This window comes from Sylvia atricapilla, chromosome 16, assembly GCF_009819655.1.
Source record: "Sylvia atricapilla isolate bSylAtr1 chromosome 16, bSylAtr1.pri, whole genome shotgun sequence".
In the NCBI taxonomy this organism is placed as follows: domain Eukaryota; kingdom Metazoa; phylum Chordata; class Aves; order Passeriformes; family Sylviidae; genus Sylvia; species Sylvia atricapilla.
This window is the reverse complement of record NC_089155.1, coordinates 7,774,327-7,792,011: the sequence shown is the minus strand read 5'-3', so window position 1 is coordinate 7,792,011 and position 17,685 is coordinate 7,774,327. Positions and strand designations below refer to the sequence as shown.

Genomic DNA, 17,685 nt, shown 5'->3' with positions numbered 1-17,685 from the left:
GTTACTTTGACTGATGTTAGCGGCACAGAAAGCTGTCCCCAGCCCAACCAGGTCAGAGAGCTGGCAGGTTTCCCCCTCACCCTAAAAGAGACAAGGGAAGTGGGAATTTGAAGCATTCCTTGACTCAGTTTCCTGGTTCCCCAGCTGTCCATGTGAACCTGCAGCCTGTCCCTCAGCCCAAACTCTTATACAGTAGTCCTGTGCCCAGTGTTCATCCCTCCTCATTCTCTGCAGGGCTTTTCTGGAGGAGCTCACAGCTCTCCCTGAACCAGGCCTGGTGCCTGAGATGGCCGTGTGCCCCACAGGACGAGGGAGCCTTCTGTGTCTTTCAAAAGGTGCTGTGGATTTTCTGAGTGCAGGACAGAGCCCACCTGCTGCACTGGAACTGCTCAGGGATCAGGAAAGATGAAACGTGGTGTGACCCAGAACCTGAAGTGCTCACAAGCTTGTTAGCCCTGAGCATCATCCAAGGTGACTGAGAGGGGAGATCAGCCCTGGTCTGCACTGTCCTGACAGAATGGCCTTGGGACAGGTTTGCTTGTAGGAGAGCGAGTGTCACCAAGGCCACACACTGCTCCAGCTGAGCCTGCATGAGCTGTCCACTCTCAGTGTGGCCTTACCCTGTATCCCACAGGATACTCCTGGTCTTGTTTGATGCTGAGGTGTATCACATTAGATAGCAAATTTGGTTTCAGGCTGGGGGGAAGTCAGTGCTGTAGGTTGTCTCTGGGAACTTGCCAGATACTTGAGATCAGTGTGGTGTTTACTGAAGTTAACCACATTCAAATAAAAGACAGGTTTTGCCATCAGCCCTTTTCCTGCTTGCACATTCCTTGTGCTTCCCCTGCTGATCTATAGAAATCCCCTGGGCTCTGGGCTCTGGTCTCTCTCCTCACTGCCTCTATTATAGTCACTTTAAGCCTGATGCAATTTGTACTTTTTAAATGTTACAGAACTTGAAGCTCTGGATTGTGGTTCAATAGAACAGGAAAGGACAATGTCAGAGCTCAGCAGAGCACTGTGTCTCAATTAGATCTGTGTCTCATTTGTTAGCAGCCTCTCATCTCCTGCAAAATATGCCTTGAGGAGAATCAGGGGAAACACCAGAGATGTGACCCTGTTGACAAGACAAGCCCAAGAGGAGCAAATGACACAGATGCTCACTGATCAGCTTTTGCCTTGGAGCTCGGGCTGGTGGAGGAGTGGGTGTGGGATCAGAGAAAGGTTTGGTTTGAAATGGACCTTAATGCTTATCTTATTCCAACCCCTGCCACAGGCAGGGACACCTTCCACTAGACCAGATTGTGCCAAACCCCACCCAACCTGGCCTTGAACAATTCCAGGGATGGGGCATCAACAGCTTCTCTGTGCCACTGCCACAAACAGTGGGTTGGAGCAGGAAAAGAAGCTGCCAGTGTGCCTGGTCCCTCCGATTTGCTCTGCAAGAGACTCTGAAGGCTCATGAACATGGAACACCACCAAGCAGGACATGGGGATCCAGGCTGACCCAAGGGAGGGTTGTGTGTTGGAAGCACTGCACCCTGACCACCGAGATTCCAGCAGCTAGGGAAGTGCCCCACAGCACCCCAGCTGCCACAAGCAGCTTGCCTGTGGGTGCTATGTGGAGCAATGGCCAGCCAAAAATAGGTCTGTTTGTCTTGGAAGGTTATGATGTCACTTGGGGTTTAAATCATTCTTGGAGACAAGCAGCAGCTGTGGTTTAGCTGTCAGCTAGAGGAGTGTATCATTTCTAAGGTGGGATTGTTCCCTGGAGTCTTGGCTGTGGGAGAAGCCAGGATTGCCCTCTGCACAAAGGCTTTGCTCTGTTGCTGGGCCATTCCCTACCAGATAACAGGCTGTGGTTTTTCTTCCAGGCCTTCTTGCTGGATGTTGTGCAGGTAAGTGGCCACATGAGATGGGGTTATCTGCAAAGGGGTACAGCAATCTGGGGCAAAGGTAGAATTTGGTAGGTAGCTGAAAGCCATCAGAAATGCATTCAAACTCACATGATCAAAATCATGGATCAAAATCACATGATTGTAAATATTGGCAGTGGATATGTTTCTGGGCCATTTCAACACTTGGAGGGGTGTCCAAGGAATGCAGATGAAACACTGGCTGGAACAAGCTGCATCGTGCTGCTGCTCACAGCCTTTCCCCAGGACTTCTTTCGCTTTCAAACTGTTGTTTCCCTTCCCCCCTCCCCCCCCACCCATCCCTGACTGGAGCCATTCCACATCTCTTTGTTCATTTTCCTTGGAAGAGACTGGGGTGCAGTCTGCTACTGGCTTCCTGGTCAGCAAGAGCACTAGGAGAAATGGCAAAAAGCTGGTCCCATGGTGAACGCCTGTGAAGATACCTCAGGAAGGTCTTTGCTGTGTTTAAATTCCTTGAGCACAAGGAGAAGTGTTCTGAAGGTTTTATTCTGATTTTTTTTGTTTTCTTTCAGTTGCTGTTTAAATAAAGTTTTCTTTATACCCTTTAAAGTTTAAACCTGCTTTGCTCTCCTGTTGATTCTTATCTCAAAACAGAAAATAAGTAGGTAATTCTAGTGGGTGCTCTGGCATTTGGCCAATGCTCAACCTACCACATTATTTAGTGCATTGGCCGGGAAACTCAAATTGGCGAACCAAAACCACTACACTAAATCGGTGAGACACTCCACTGGGAGGTGAGGTTTTTGAGGGATTCAGTGCTCTGAGAGGGTGTGGTGGGACATACAGAGTCAGTTGTGCCAGCAGGTCTTCTCCAGGCTCTAACTGGGAGCAAATCTTGCATGCAGAGGGTCACTGCTGCCCCAGGGTTCTGCTGCAGGGCAAGGACTTGAAGCAGTTAAGCAAGAAAATAAGAGATGTTAGAAACTCAGACATTACGTTTTCTCTCAAATGTTACTGCTTCCTCTCTCAGATCTTGATCTCGCAGAGCTGGGCTGTGGTTTGGAGGCTGGGGAAGAGGCTGTACTGTGTAGCTCAGCTTGTGCAAGAAGCAGTGTGACCACCTTATCTGAGGGTTGCATCTGGCCAACTCTGCTTCCTCCTCAGGGCTGCTCCAAGCTCTGTGCTGTCCAGGGTGCTCTGCTACAGCATGGTGTGATCCCTACCCCACCTCCCTGAAATTCCTGTAGCACCTGTTCAGGTACAGCTCCTTCCAGACTGTAAGGAACATGGTGCCTGGGGCTGACTGTCTCACACACCATCCTGTGCTGTGAGGGATGAGGGATGGGGCACAGCCAGCTGGGGATTCCCAGCCTCTCTGGTAAGGGACCTGGAACAGAGCCTGGGAGAGCTGCAGCTGGGGAGTATGAGGGATGGATGCAGTTTGAAGCCACTGCCCACTGTCCTACCCCTGGCTGACTTCTCACCAAGGTTTCATGAGCACTTGGGTTCCTTTTAACCTATGTCAGGTAGAGTGTGGCAGCTGGGAATAAACCCAGGCTGGAGAGGCTGAGCTCATCCAGACACAGATTTGCTGCACTGTCAGGATGTGCTGCTGTGCAGGAAAGACATTGCTTCCTGTTGCTTCCTGTTGACTGTCCCAAAGGCCTGGTTTGTGTCCCAAACTCCTCCCTCTCCCAGCTGGCAGGCACACAGAGGGGGTCCTGCTGCAGCCCCCATCCTCCCACCTCACCAGAGCTTCCAGGGGTTGGCCTGGCAGGTTCTGATAGATCTGGGCAGATCTATGCTCTCCTCTGGACTGCAGTGCTGGGAGGAAGGGCCCCCACCAGCCCCAGAGCAGCACTGAGACATTGGGTGGGGATGTGTCACTTAGCCTGGTGGGAAGACAAGCAACACAGGGGTTGTTTTTGAGAGGAAACTATTTTTGACCAGTTTTTAGGGAAAATAGTGCTGAGATAGTGGGTGTCTTTGTGCTCAGGCTGCCCTTTCAAGGGGAAAGGTTTAGAATTTCTTTGAACAAAGGTGAAGTTGAAGCTAGCAGTGGGTTAAAGCACGAACAGAAACAACACCTGGCAGCAAGGGGGTGGGAGTCAGCTCTGTCCACCTGCCTGGGCCATGTCACCTGAGTCACTTCTGGGAAAACAGGAGAGAATGGGCTGTATTGCCTTGGGTCAGCAGCTTGGAGGGGTTGGCAGCTTGTCCTGGGTTTTGACAGCTTGGGAGGTTATGGCAGAAGTGTCAAATTAATTTCAAGAAATGCTGAACTTTTATATCGTAGCACATAGCTACATCTCCCACAGCAGCATCTTCAGAAGCGGCTGGCACCCCCACATCTCTCCTGGCAACAGTGAGGAGGGGAAATCAGCCATCCTGGGGCTGTAGTGCTGGGCTGGGCTCAGCCTTGTGCAGAGGCAGAGAGGGAGGCTGGTTATTTTTGGGCTGGAGCTGGATCTGACCGTAGGCTGACCTTGCAACTCTCCAGTCTGGTGCACACTGGCAGGATTTGAGCAAATTGCTCCCCAGTTGTGTGATGAATTAATGCAAAGCCTTAAGTCTCATGGTGCAACGCTGCGATCAGTGGGGCGATGGTGTTTGAGAGCGACGTCAGGAAGGTCACAGCAGCCCTGGTTCAAAACCATTTCTCTGACGCACAAAGAACCTCATGTTTTTCTCTTTTTTCCCTTTCTTGTTGATTAGTTTTCTGGAGAGTGAAGGCTCTTCCTTGGGATCACCTGGCTCAGCCTGGTCAGGTGTTGGGATGCGCTGCACTCTGCCACTGCCCTGCTTCCAGTCTGGCTGCCTCTGGATTTAGGAACAGTACAGGAGCAGGGTCACTGCCCTGGTCCTGCTGACCGCACTATTGCTCACCCAGGTACCACTGCCCTTCTTGCCCACCTGAGCACACACAAGCTCATGTTCTGCTGTTGCTGTCCAGCACCCCCAGATCTCTTCCCAGACTTCCAGCCACTTTGTCCCAAATCTGGAGCACTGCATGTGGTTGCTGTGTCCTGAGGGCAGGACCTGGCACTTGTTCTTGTTGAATCTCATACCTTTGGCTTTGGACCATCGATTCAGCCTGCCCAGATCCCTCTGTGGATCCGTCCTTCCCTCCAGCAAATCCGCAGCTGCTGGTGTGTGTGGTGCCTGCCAGACCACTGCTGCCTGGGGTGGTGTTTCTGTAGCTCAAATAATGTCCCTTTTATTTTTTACAGTATTAAATCTCAATGGTCATGCTTGTCCCTCTTGGCATTTCTGACTTTGTGAGTTCTGTCAGCGGATGATCCTGAGGGCAGGGAACGATTGGGGCAGAATTCACTAGTTTTCAAGCCTTTGTGCTTTCTCAAGAGTTTAGGCACTAGAACGTGACCTGAACCTGGGTCTGACCAGCTGGACCCTGAGCAGTGAGGGGTTGGTCAAACCTGGCTGAGTTCCTTGCCCCTGTTGAAACACCGCTTGTTGCAGTGACCTTGCTGCTGGTAAGATGAGCAGGTTATACCAGAGACTTAAAAAAAAGCCCAAACATCCCACCCTGAGCGAGAGCTGCTGTGCCTGACGTGTGCAAGCGTGCCTGTGCCAGTGTGCCATGGGCTCCAGCGTGGGCATACATCCAGCAGCATTTTTCCCTTTCAGATCCTTGTTTATCACTAGTTCTTGCAGAGAGAGCAGGCCCAGCTCTCGGCAAAAACATTACTAAGGTAGGGATGAGAACATGCCCTTTTCTACCCTGTTGTTTTTCACCTTGACTCAGGGCCTTACACATCTGCCCTCCTGATGTGGAAAATCAGGGACCACTGGCACCTTCAGTGTGTTGGAGCTTTAATGTAAAAAAATGCTATGGCATCAAACAAGAAAAAAACCCACCCTTGGTATTCCAGTATTTAAAAGATACAAGCAAGGGACAGAAGCAATTAAAACTTGCTTCATGCTATTATCTGTTATTTTAAGAGTCTCCTCCTCTTGTGTCCCATTTTAATGCATTTGTTGAGAATCCTGGCTTTTTATTGGTCTCTTGGCTGTCCTTGGAACTTCTCTGTTCCCTTGTGGAGGCTCAAGTTCACCTCCTTGAAGTAAAGAAATAGGACGCTTTGAGGCAAAAATCCTGTGCCTGGAGTGATTCTTTTTTTGACCAAAAAAGAAAATAGCTGCTGCTGTTGCCAGAAAAAGTCCTTTTGAGTGTGGAATTGTTCAAACCTGCATATTTTTTGCTGAGCCTGTCCCAGCGATGCGGGGCCAGCACTGACCTCCATCTGCACAGTGGGGAGCATCATTAGTCACAGAATTGTTATGGTTGGAAAAGACATTTAAGATCATCGAGTCCCAGCATGAACAAGGCCACCACTAAACCATGTCCCCAAGTGCCACATCCACATGTCTTTTAAATTCCTTCGGGGATGATGACTCCACTGCCCTGCACAGGCTGTGCTCATGTCTGATCACCCTTTTGAGCAATTTTTCCTCAATATCCAACCTAAACCCCCTGTGGCACAACTTAAGGCATTTCTTCTTATCCTTTCCCCTGTTCCCTGGGAGCAGAGCCTGACCCCCACCTGGCTGCACGCTCCTGTCAGGGAGTTGTAGAGAACAAGATTCTCCCTGAGCCTCCTTTTCTCCAGGCTGAGCCCCAGCCCAGCTCCCACAGTGGCTCCTGGTGCTCCAGACCCTCTCCCAGCTCCATTCCCTTCTCTGGACATGCTCCAGCCCCTCAATGTCCTCCTTGAAGTCCTGGTCGCAGGACTCGAGGTGTCTCAGCAGTGCCGAGCAGAGGGGACAGGCACTGCCCTGGTCCTGCTGGTCACACTGGGGAGGGCACCAGCCTTTGTTGGCCTTTGGGGCCCTGGAGGAGCCCTGGGTCTGCACTGCCGCCTTGACTGTCTCCAGTTCAGTGGAACAAAGGACAGGATGAGAGGACATGGTCTGAAGATGCACCAGATAAGGTTTAGGTTGGACATTGGGTGATATTCCTTCACAGAAAGGGTAATCAGACCTTGGAATGGCCTCCCCAGGGAGGTGATGGAGTCACCGTCCCTGGAGGTGTTTAAATAAAGACTGGACGTAGCGCTCAGCGCCCCGCTGTACTCGACATGGTGGAGTTGGGTCAGAGGTTGAACTCACTGATCTCAGAGGCTTTTTCCAAACTGATTCTGTGGTGGGCCACGCAGGCCGCAGCAGCGCGGGCTGGAAATGGCGATAAAGGGGCAAAGCCCGCAGGGTCCCTCATGGCCGGGCCCGCGTTCCCCCGGCAACGGCGCTGCCGAGATGGCGGCGGGGCGGGGGGGCGGAAGATGGCGGCGGCCAGGGCGGCACCGCCGGGCGGGATCTATGGAAGGTCGGGCGGGATCTTTGGAAGTGACGGGCGGGCTCCACGGCAGGGCGGGCGGGCTCTATGGCGGTGACCGCCGCGGCTGCGCACACGCGGCCCCTCCTCCGTCGGGCTGCGGGCGCTGCGGGTGCGAGCTGCACCGGCACCGGCATGGGCGTGCATGTGGAGACCATCGCCCCCGGCGACGGTGAGCCGCGGCGAGCCCGCACCCCCCTACCCCTTCTCCCTGCCCTCCCCGCGGGTCCCGGTGCGGATCCCGGTGCCGATCCCGGTGCCGCGGGCTGATGGCGCGTGTCTCCCCGCAGGGCGGACGTTCCCCAAGCGCGGCCAGACCTGCGTGGTGCACTACACGGGTGAGTGCGGGGCGGCCCCGGGAGCGGAGGGGCGGGAGGGTCGGACCGGCCCGGACCCCGAGCGAGCGGGGCCTGCCGCCCCCCCCGCCCGCGGTTGCCTGCAGGGACCCCGGCCGCGTCGGCTCGGATGGGCCGCGGCGCTCCGTGGGGAAGAGCGGGGTCCGGGCTGCCGCGGGGGCCTTTCCCGGGGGGCGCGGGTGGAGGTCCTGTCGATGCCCCGTGGCCGTGGGGAGGCCCCTTATCCCCGTCTCTCCCGCAGCCTTTTCAATGAAGGGGTCTTTCCCAAGCATCTCCAGCCTTCTTTTTGGGGGTGCACCGGGGAAAGACCCAGAGGGCACGCTGGGGCGCAGGCAGGGCACCCCGGGTGGAGCCCTGGCGGTCCCAGGGCAGCCGAGACCCATGGGCCGGGGGGCGGCCGGGCCCGAAGCCCTTATGAGCTCCACGAGTCACTCCCCGGGAGCTTTGGGGTCCGCTTCTTCAGAGCGAGGTCCCTCCTTTCACAGCATGAGTGCAGTCCCCCTCCCCAGTGTTGCCCCAGTCCCTTCTCCCTTGTGGGGTGACACCAGTGGTACCCGTGGGGCCGCCCCAGACCCGCGTCCTGGGGTTTTCTGGGGGGACCCCGGTGCAGGGCTTTTTAGTTTAGTGGTCGGGGTAGTGCTTTGATGAGGGGCTGCCCCAAAGCCAGGGAGGGTCATGTCCTCCAGCAGTCTTCTGCGAGCTGGGGGTGAAAGAAACCAACCTTGGGACCCCAAAAAATTCTTTGAGGGTCACGCTGGGGCTCTTGTCCCCCTGGGCTGCCTTTTGTACAGCGTTGGCTCATCAGCGTGGTAAAAGCGAGTTAATGACTCATTTGTGATCGTTTTTGCTAATAACCAATTCCCTTCCCGCCCCAGCGCTTTCTGCCTCCCCTTGCTCGCCTTGGGGGGCCGGGGGTGCCCCTCTCTGCGGAACGGGGCCGGGCCTGCCGGGAGGGCTCGGCGGGCATCCAGCCCATCTGCTGCTCCTCCATCTCCCCCGTCCTTCCCGTTCCCTCGTCAGCAGGGAGAGGAAGCCGCTTGGTCTGCCCGGCCGCCCCGTTTCCTCCGCCGGTGGAAGAACAAAGAGAGGCTGGCAGGCAGTCAAGTGGCTCCCGGTGGGCCAGTCCTGCCGCCTGCCAGCCCTCCCGGCTCCCAACCCTCTGGCTCCCTGTGCCGGCTTTCCCCTTCTACGGCGCTGCTGGAGCTTGGCTGCTTTCCCCAGCTCCGTCCCCCACCCCGGCAGAGCTGTTTGGGGGTCGCCAGCATCCTGTCCCCACGTCACGGTGGTGCTTCAGGCAAAGTGCTACGTGGTGACTTGCTCACAACAGACCCTCCCCAGCAGCAGCGATCTGCTGTGCCTGGGAGCGGTTCTCCAATTTCCTTTATTTTATTTTTTTGTTACTATTGTCTCCATTTGTCCTTTATCCCCACCCCCGTTCCGTCTGCAGGCAGCTCCTGCCCCCCCGCCTCGGCAGGCAGCAGGAATCAAACACCTCCAGGCCCTGATGCCATTTCCCTGCGTCGGCAGTGCAGTTCCTGCAGCAAGCCCTGCCAGAGACAGGAGCAGGGCTTGGCTCACGGGAAACCTTACAAACCTTTGAATCCCGGCCCAGCTGCAATGCTCACTCATCCCAGAGCAGCATCAGGGATGGTGGCAGAGTGCAGTGCTGGAGGTGCCGAGCTCCAGGACTCCTTCCAGAGCCCTTCACTGGCTCCGTCCCCAGCTGCCCTTTGCTCTAGTGCTGGGGACATCCAGCCTGTGCTGTGCAGGAGGCAGCTCTCCCTGTGCTGCGTTATGGATGCACAGTGGTTTGGGGAAAAAAATACTTGGGGGAAAAAAATAGAAATCCAAGAGTGAGGGAGTGTGGGGAGCCAGCTTGGTCAGCCAGCAGCTGGTACTGCTTCTGCCTGTGCCCAGGCTCCTGCCCCATGGGCCATAGCCCTGCTGAGAGCATCCCAGGATGGACAGACAGCCCTGGTGCACCAGGGCAGTGCAGAGGAAAGAGGTGGAGAGAAGAGCAACCTCTCTGCCTCCTCCTTGGAGATGCCAGTTGCTTTATGCTGGGATTGCAGAGATGGAAATGTATGGGGGGAGCTGGTGGAATTGAACTTATTGCTCCTCCTTCCTTCCAGGTCTTGGGTCTTTTTGAGGAAAGCAGTGCCACAGGGTGTCCAAAAGAGCCCTTGATGTGAAATCTGCTACGTAGGGCTCTTAAAGGAACTAGATCAAGGATAAAGTTCCCCGATGTGCGCAGTGTGTTCTGCACTTTGCTTTGCTTGCAGCAACTGACATGGGATGGAATGGAGTGAGGGAGTGAATCCGTGGGGAGGGGATGTGGATTGGGGGCCAACAGAGCTAAGCCCTCCTGAGTCAGAGCAGGGAGCAGAGTGGGGGTCCTGCAGGGCTGGTGCCAGGGGCACAGGTTGTGTGGGGAGACTGTGGGCACCCCACTGCATTTCAGGAGGGGAAATGGGGGGCCACAGTTATTCGGGGGAGTGCCAGGACAGGAGCAAGTCTGACATGGATTGGCCAAACAGCTTTGCCTGAGTGGCAAAGCACATTCAGCATGTGGGGTCTCTGAGGCAGTTGGGTTTGGAGCAGAGAGGGATACTGGAGAAAACTGCCTTTCTCCAGCAGGATAGCACCAAGGGGACCGCTGTGCTTCCTAGCACCTGTGCACAGTCTCTGGGGCAGTGGTGCTGCTCTGAGTGCTGCCCTCGATGCTCTCCCTCTGCTCAGCCAACACCCTGTGGTTGTGAGCCACACAAAGTTGTGTTTCCTCCCGAGGCGTGTGTCTGCCGGTCCATGGGTTGTGGCAACTGTGGGAGCTCAGCGCCATCTCCTGCACCCCCTTCCCTGCCTGCACTGGGGTCCTCTGTCCTGCCAGGCATCAAGGATGGTGGGCAGAGCCTCTCCCCATCTAGCTGTTGGTGATAATGTGGTGGGCTTGAGTGATGGAGAATGCTGGTGGAGGCAGGATTGAACCTCATCCAGGCATCCCTGTCCTCAGCAGGGGTTTGGAGCATGCTGGGTATTCCAGGGCTTCTAGGAAGGGTTTTCCATCCTGTCCCAGCTGCCTGCCTCACTGCTCTGGTCTCTTCCTGCCTCTCCTTGGGAGACTGGCTGTGTTCCGGAGCCCCTGGGCAATGGCCGTGCCAAGGATCAGCACCCCAGAGGGGATGCAGGGGATGCGGGTGGGGCTCTGCACCCCCGGCAGAACCCGACCTGGCAGGTTTGTCCCAGGGCTGACTCTGCCTGCTCCAGCACCGCTCTCCACCGCCTCTGCCCGCCCAGGGGGCCTGGAGCCAAGTCGCACGTTGCAGCCGGCGTCTCCCAGCTCCTGCCTGCCAACTGTGGCAGAGACCTGGCAGGGCCACGCTGCCTGGCTGGGGCTGGGGCTGTGCTCCAGAGCCCCCACTCCATCCCATGGCTGCTGCAGCCTCAGCTGTAGGGCTCTCTGTCCTTCCTCACTGTGATTTCCTGAGATCCCTTGGGGTCTGTGTAGCCCAGCTGGGATCTCTGGGGGCTCAAATCCTTCTGGGTGGGAGATAGGGCAAGTGGGTCTCCATAATCCACGTGTGAGCTCTGCCCTTCCTGTCCAGGGCTTGGATGAGCTGGGCTGTGCCAGGGGCTGTGTGCTGCTCCTGGGGCTCTGCTGGGGTAGCTGCTTTTGCCAGAGGATGCTTTGCCTCCATAATAGCTTTAAGATCTCGTTATCTCCTTGCTCAGGGATGGCAGGGATAAGGAAATGGTTGCTCATACTTGTCCAGAGCCGGAGAAATCTCCCAGGAGGCTTGTGGGCAGAGGAAGTGCCTGAGATGAGGATGCAGTCTACAAAGGATTGGAGCCTCTTTGTTTTCCCTGCTGGCATGATGGGGGAGAATGGCAGCCCTATGCTGGGGAGCAGGGACAGGCTCCCACATGACCTTCTCCATCCTGGTTCGGGAGAGCTGAGTGATCAATCCCTCGGGCTGCTGTCATCAGCACAGTCCATCAATCCCTCTCTTCTGCAGCCAGGGAGCTGCCAGCTCTGAAACAGTTCCTGAGGCTGGACTGGGACAGGTGAGCTTGGCAGTGAGGTCAGGCAGTACTGTCCACTCTTGTGCAAGGTTGACAGCGTCTCCTGGACTGCTGCTGATGCCTCTGCATTCCCTGGTCAGAACATCAAACAGGATGCACTTCTGCAGGCTGCAGATGCCCTGGGAGCATCCCGGTAGTCCCTTCTTGCTGTGACAAGCAGAGCGTTGTGCTACGTGGCCCCTGGGGTTTTTCCTTGGTGGATGTCCAGGGAGAAGGGTGGCAGAGAGCTGTCCTGTCTGTCCCTCCTCAGCCACCTCAGCCCTCGGTTGCTGCACCGGAGGGCTCGGAGCCGAGTCGGGGTCAGCTGGGGCCGCAGCCAGGCCGCGCTGCTGGTGCCAGCCAGCATGGCCTGCCCTGTGTCCCTGCTGCCAGGCGGGAGGAAGGCCAGCGGACGGGAGCGAGGAGCGGTGCCAGACGGGGCTGGAAGCAGGTTCAGCGACAAGAGGTTTATCCTGGAAGGAGGAAATGAGAGAACTCCGGATTTACAATTCCAAAGTCCAGGGCTACAGCGTGACTGGCCGAGCTGATGCTTGAGGGTTTTTCTCCAAAAACCCCGGAGAAGGGGTTTTTGCTGTCTGTTAAATTAAAAGCTTAATTCTACTCCCTGAGAGGAGCCCACATGTCTCGGTGCTTGTTGCTCCTGCCCAGGTGATGTATTTTCTCCCATTCCCTTCTTTCCATTCAGCATTTCCCATCACCATGGCTGCTGGTCCCTGTGTGCCATTCCCTCTGGTCACTGCAAGCAGGGGCTGAGCTCCCCCATCCCATCTTTTTCACAGACACATTTTCCCTTGCACACATGCCCTGGTGAAGAGAAGTCAATCTGCTCCATGCCATCCTGAGGAAGTTTAGTTTTTCAAGACTGTAGAGCGGTTTCCAGCCAGGATAGCAGGATTTTCTGGCTGTTTTGGGAAGTGAAAAAGTGTTTTGGAAGAGAGTTTAATTTTGCTCTTATCACACAGGGTTTATTGTAGAGGGCAATAGCTATTAATTAATTAATGCAGAGCTGGAGCTGTCTTATAGGAGCTGACTGGTGGAGTTACTGCTCCTGTAAGGCAGCGCCAGCTCCAAGATTCCCCAAGAAGGTCAGGCAGGGAGCAAGGGAGGGGAGGAAATTCCTCCTTAGCTCATGTTGGGGAGTTATATTTAGCTCTGGGGATATCAGCCTGGCTCAGCCCGTGCTGGGGAACGAGGGCTGCCCCAGGCACACGCATCCAGCACTTGGTGCTGACTCTCCCTATCATCATTCCTGGGCCCGGGAAGGATTTGGCTTAGATCAGCTGGACACAGGCAGGGGCCAGTCACAGCCTCCAGATGGGGCACTGGAGTGTCATCAGTGTTTTGGGTGCCTGAAGGTGGAGGCCTGGTAAGGACTGAGATGCTTGTTTTCTGATGGGATGGGAAGCACAAGGTCGGATTCTGCTGCCTGATAAATGGCTGTCAGTGGTGCTGCAAGGTGGGCAAGATCTTCTTCCCCATCCATCTGCTCCCCTGTCAGTCCTTGGTCCTGGCACGGAGGAGCATTTCTCTTTGGGCCAAAACAGTTAAGTGTCATCCTTCCCTGTCCCCAGATGGGTGAAGCTGCAGGGGTTTCCTCTCCTGTACAGGTTTCCCAGGAAAAAGCAGGACAAACTGAGACACATCTTTGACTCAGAGCCATGTGACTGTCACCTGCTCGGGCTGCCAGGTCACAGCATCTCACGTTGCTGCTCATGGCTCTGTCCCTGTATCACCATCATCTCCCTCTCTCTCCCCAGGTATGCTGGAGGATGGGAAGAAGTTTGATTCCTCTCGCGACAGGAACAAGCCGTTCAAGTTTGTGATGGGCAAGCAGGAGGTGATCCGTGGCTGGGAAGAAGGAGTCGCTCAGGTGCCCGGAGCTCCTCTGCCTCACACTCCCCGTGCCAGGCTGTGCTGCGCCAGGAGCTGCAGCGTGGGCAGGAATTAGTGTGCATGCAGCTCATTCCCCATTTTATTATTTTTTTATTTTATTCCCCCTGTTCCACCCCCTCGGCGCTGGGAGGTGTGGGTGTGAATATCACCTTCTGCGTTGCCACCTGCCAGCTGGCAGGAACGGAGCCGGGCCAGGCCCCAGCAACACCTACGGCACGTCGGTGACTCAGCGGTGACATTTCTGCACTGAGTCAGCTCTGAACGAGCACGGCGGGAGCGCTCAGGCCTCCTGGGCTCTGGAGCCCACGCGGAGGCAGGGCTGGTGGGCACAGCACAGCTCCGGGCTGTGATCCCACGCTGTGGGCACAGCACAGCTTCAGCTCCTGCCTGCATGACACTGCTCACTCTGGCAGCACAAGCACAAGGATGCTGGTGGCTGGAGGGAATGGCCTGGCATTCCCTGCCTTCTCTCGTGTGAAGGACATCTTAAGCCCTGCTCCTTTTCCAGCCTTACGTTTTCCCTCTGACATTCTTCCCATTCCTCTGGATTGTGCAGCCTGGGTCCTTGCTCTTGCCCATGTAGGGAAAGCAGTGGGGACAGGTGTGTGTCCTTCCTGTGTCACTCACCTGGCAGTTGTGCCCATCTCCTGACATCCATGTGTTTCTGTGTACCCCAGATGAGCGTTGGTCAGCGGGCAAAGATGACCATCTCCCCAGATTACGCTTATGGTTCCACTGGCCACCCAGGGATCATCCCACCAAACGCCACTCTAATTTTTGACGTGGAGCTCATGAAATTGGAATGACCCATCCCAGCATCCTGTCCTTGGGTAAGGAGGGACACTTTCTGTCAGAGACTGTGTGGATGGATTGAGGACAGCTCAAGGCCCCTGTGTTTGATTTTGGGACAGTGTGGGGAGGTGGGATGGGGGCGAGAGGAGGGCTAGGCAGTAGTGGGGAATATGAGGACAGGGCAGGTCTCTGGCTGTGGGTAGAAGTTGCTCTTGGGAGTCTGGTGAGCTGGGGTTCAGATCACTGCAGTGCTACATGCAGAGTTCCCAGCCTGGCAGAGCAGGTTCGTGTAATGGAGGTTTTGCAGTGCCAGTTCTTTGTGCCTTGAGTTCTGAGTGTTGTTGCTGCACCAAGGGGACTTGGCTGCCACACCCCCTCCTGCCTCTCATGCTGCCAGGGCATGGGGCTGATGATGTGGGCAGGAGGCTGTGACTATGACCCAAGGGTTGGAGCACTTCTGCTATGGAGACAAGCTGAGAGCTGGAGTCACTCAGCCTGGAAAAGAGAAGGCTCTGGGGAAACTTTTAGCACCTTCCAGAGCCTAAAGGGGCTCCAGGGGAGCTGGAGAGGCGCTTCGCACAAGAGCCTGAAGTGACAGGGCAAGGCAGAACAGCTTCACACTGACAGAGGGCAAGGTTAGATTAGATAGTGGGAAGAAATTCTTCCTTGAGAGGGTGGAGAGGCCCTGGCACAGACTGTCCAGAGAAATTGTGGCTGCCCCATCCCTGGAAGTGTCCAATGCCAGGTTGGAAGGGGCTTGGAGCAACCTGGTCTAGTGGACAGTGTGCCTATCTGTTCCAGGAGGCTGAAATGAGATGGGTCTTTAAAGTCCCTTCCAACCCAGCCCGTTCTGTGATTCTGTGGGGCTCTGCTGGGGTGTGGTGTCCCCACGGTGTGGGCAGGGTGGGGCTGTTCTCCCCTCTGTGATTGAGGCTTGACTGCTGCTCTGGGGGCCTGATATGGTTTGTGTGGAGGCTGCCATGCCCTGGGCACATTGCCTCCTCGTCCGGCGGGCAGGCAGCTCTGTCATGCTGCCTCTCCTCTCTCCCCACAGGTTTGGCACATGGAGGAATCCAGAATCTCAGCTTCAAGAAGAGTGCACATGACTTTGTACGGAGCTTTTCCTGATAGTCCACTACACTCATTGTATAACCTTACACCTTGATTGAATGCCTTTGGTCACTAAGCTTTGCGTCTGACTCTTCCTCCTTGTATCGTGTTTTTATGTCTTTTTAAACTATACGCCGTAAACCTCAACTCTTTTTGGGTCAAGTTCTTAATCTTATTTTTGTTCCAGGTGTAGACTATGTTTTCCCAGTAGCACACAGATGGGCTGACCTTAGATAGGAGTTATTTGAACAAAAGGAATCCTGTTAGTTACTTGTTTTGGTGCAGATTTATGGTGTTTTCAAACCAGAAATTGCTGCTGCTGCAAAAGCCATAGCAGAGTGAGGTTGTTGAGGCTGAAGGGATGCAGAGAGCAAGGTAGCACTAGGATTGTTTATAGGAATTCTGCCTGGAATGGGACAGTGAGGGAGCCTGGCCTTTCCCTGCTCCCTGGGGAGCATCACTGCGGGCATTGTGGGTTTGCTCTGGGAGAGGAGGGCTGCTCTGCCCCTGCTTCACCCTGCCATCTCGTGGTGGGCCTGCCTTCCCCTCCAGACCACTTTTGGATTTAGGGAGTTGGGTTTCCACCAGAGCTCCACCACACGCTGAAAATCCTGTAGCATGGAGCTTTCTTTTAAGAAAAAGGAAAACTGGACAAAGGGAAGGTGCTGTCTGCAGGGGAGGTGGTGGGGGCTCAACTCAACAAAAACACCTCTGTCCTCCTTCCCCGTGGAAAGGAACCTTTAGTCCCCCACTGTCCCTGCTCTGAGCACACCTGCCCATTCTCTCCTGCCACCTGATGCTGGTCATCGCTGCTTGCCTGGTCTCACAGGACGCATAGCTGTCCCCTGTGCCCCCTCCCTCTGCCCTGCCCAGTCCGTTGGTAACAGAAATCCCCGCCGGTCACTTCCTTCTCCGCCGCACAAAGGCATCCAGTTTATTATCGCAATAAAAACGCTTTATGCTGGCTTTTCTCAGCCCTGTGTCCTGGAGGTTTTTCCCTCGCCCGTCTGTCGCTCAGCAGGGGCTGGTCTGGGCTCGGGGTGCTATGTTGGGTGCTGTTCTGGGCTTTTAGGGTGCTGTGCCAGGCTTACGGGGTGCTTTGGGTGCTGTGCCATGCTCATGGAGTGCTGTGGTTGCTGTGTCAGGGTCTCAGGGTGCAGTGCCAGGCCCGTGGGGTGCAGTGCCCTGGTTGTGCTGCTGTGCCTTAGTGTGAGGCTCAGGTGCTCAGCCCTGGGAACACAGTAGGATGCCTGGGGCTGCTGTGCTCTGTGGGGAGGTGATAGTGGCCTGCGCAAATTTGCATAGTAATTGCCTCACCATAACCTATTAAGCATTGCCCTCACAGCCTCGTGCCCTTGTGGCTGTGACTCAGCCCAGACTGGAAGCATGAAGGATAGATGGATGCATGTTCCCATGGTCCTTGCAGCTCCAGGGAAGCCTTTCCTTGCATCTTTCTGGATTTATTCCATGGTTTTTTTTGAAAGCTGGGCATAGTACATGGGGCACAGCACATCACCTGCTTGGGGCATTGCTACTGCAGCTGTGGGTGTTGTGTGTAGGACTTGCTCAGGCACCACTGTGGGCTGGTGCCTGGCTCGACTGCTGACAACCTTTGATCAGTGTGCCACAACTGATAACACAGCCACAGTCAATAACACAGCCTGTCCCAGCTGCCAAGCAAAGTTTATGTGCCCTGGAGGGAGCAGTGGCCGTGGGGCAGGAGCAGCTCGGCCATTGGGATGCATCCAGGAGCACCAGTGATTACAAGGGGCTGTGCAGGAGTCAGCACTGCCCTTAACTGCTGCTCAATGAAGCAGAACAGGAGCTTGTGGGGCACCAGCAGCCTGCTCTGTCCTTCCTTTCCTGTGGCTGTTTCTGGGTGGAAGCTTGAGGCCAGTTGGGGTTTCTCTTCCTGCAAAGCTTTTTGCTTTAATTATTAACTGGTGCCAGGCAGTGCCATGGCTTCTGGCTAGGGCTAAGCCAGGGCACGGGGGAAGCTGAGGGAAACCACCTGCCCTTGGGCCCTCAGCCCCTGCACATCTCCTGCAGCACCCATGAGTGCAAGTGGGGTGTGAGTCCTTCCAGCTGTGCTTTGGTGGGGATGAAGGTTTTAGGGAATGAACAGACTCCAGAGAACAATCCTCTCTGTCTGTGTAGGGGACTCTCTGCCACTGGTGCTTGGGCTGTTCTTGTCCTGGGCTGGTCAAGGCAGCCGGGCACCATC

General features: G+C 55.6%; 1 protein-coding gene across 1 annotated transcript; it reads left to right on the top strand.

The window, feature by feature from the left end:
• The first annotated feature begins 7,259 nt into the window (after positions 1 to 7,259).
• FKBP1A (FKBP prolyl isomerase 1A) lies at positions 7,260 to 16,435 on the top strand. The gene is made up of 5 exons (XM_066330773.1): positions 7,260 to 7,402; positions 7,521 to 7,568; positions 13,424 to 13,536; positions 14,237 to 14,389; positions 15,406 to 16,435. The coding sequence occupies exons 1-4, from the start codon at positions 7,279 to 7,281 to the stop codon at positions 14,363 to 14,365; spliced, it is 414 nt and encodes a 137-aa protein (XP_066186870.1). The 5' UTR covers positions 7,260 to 7,278; the 3' UTR covers positions 14,366 to 14,389; positions 15,406 to 16,435.
• The last annotated feature ends 1,250 nt before the right edge of the window (positions 16,436 to 17,685 follow it).

What these genes read in the sequence shown, in the direction of transcription:
- FKBP1A (XM_066330773.1), top strand. Translation starts at nt 7,279, where the DNA reads ATGGCGGTGACCGCCGCGGCTGCGCACACGCGGCCCCTCCTCCGTCGG. An exon ending in GACCATCGCCCCCGGCGACG is followed by an intron (nt 7,403 to 7,520) that starts GTGAGCCGCGGC and finishes GTCTCCCCGCAG; the next exon opens with GGCGGACGTTCCCCAAGCGC. An exon ending in CTGCGTGGTGCACTACACGG is followed by an intron (nt 7,569 to 13,423) that starts GTGAGTGCGGGG and finishes CTCTCTCCCCAG; the next exon opens with GTATGCTGGAGGATGGGAAG.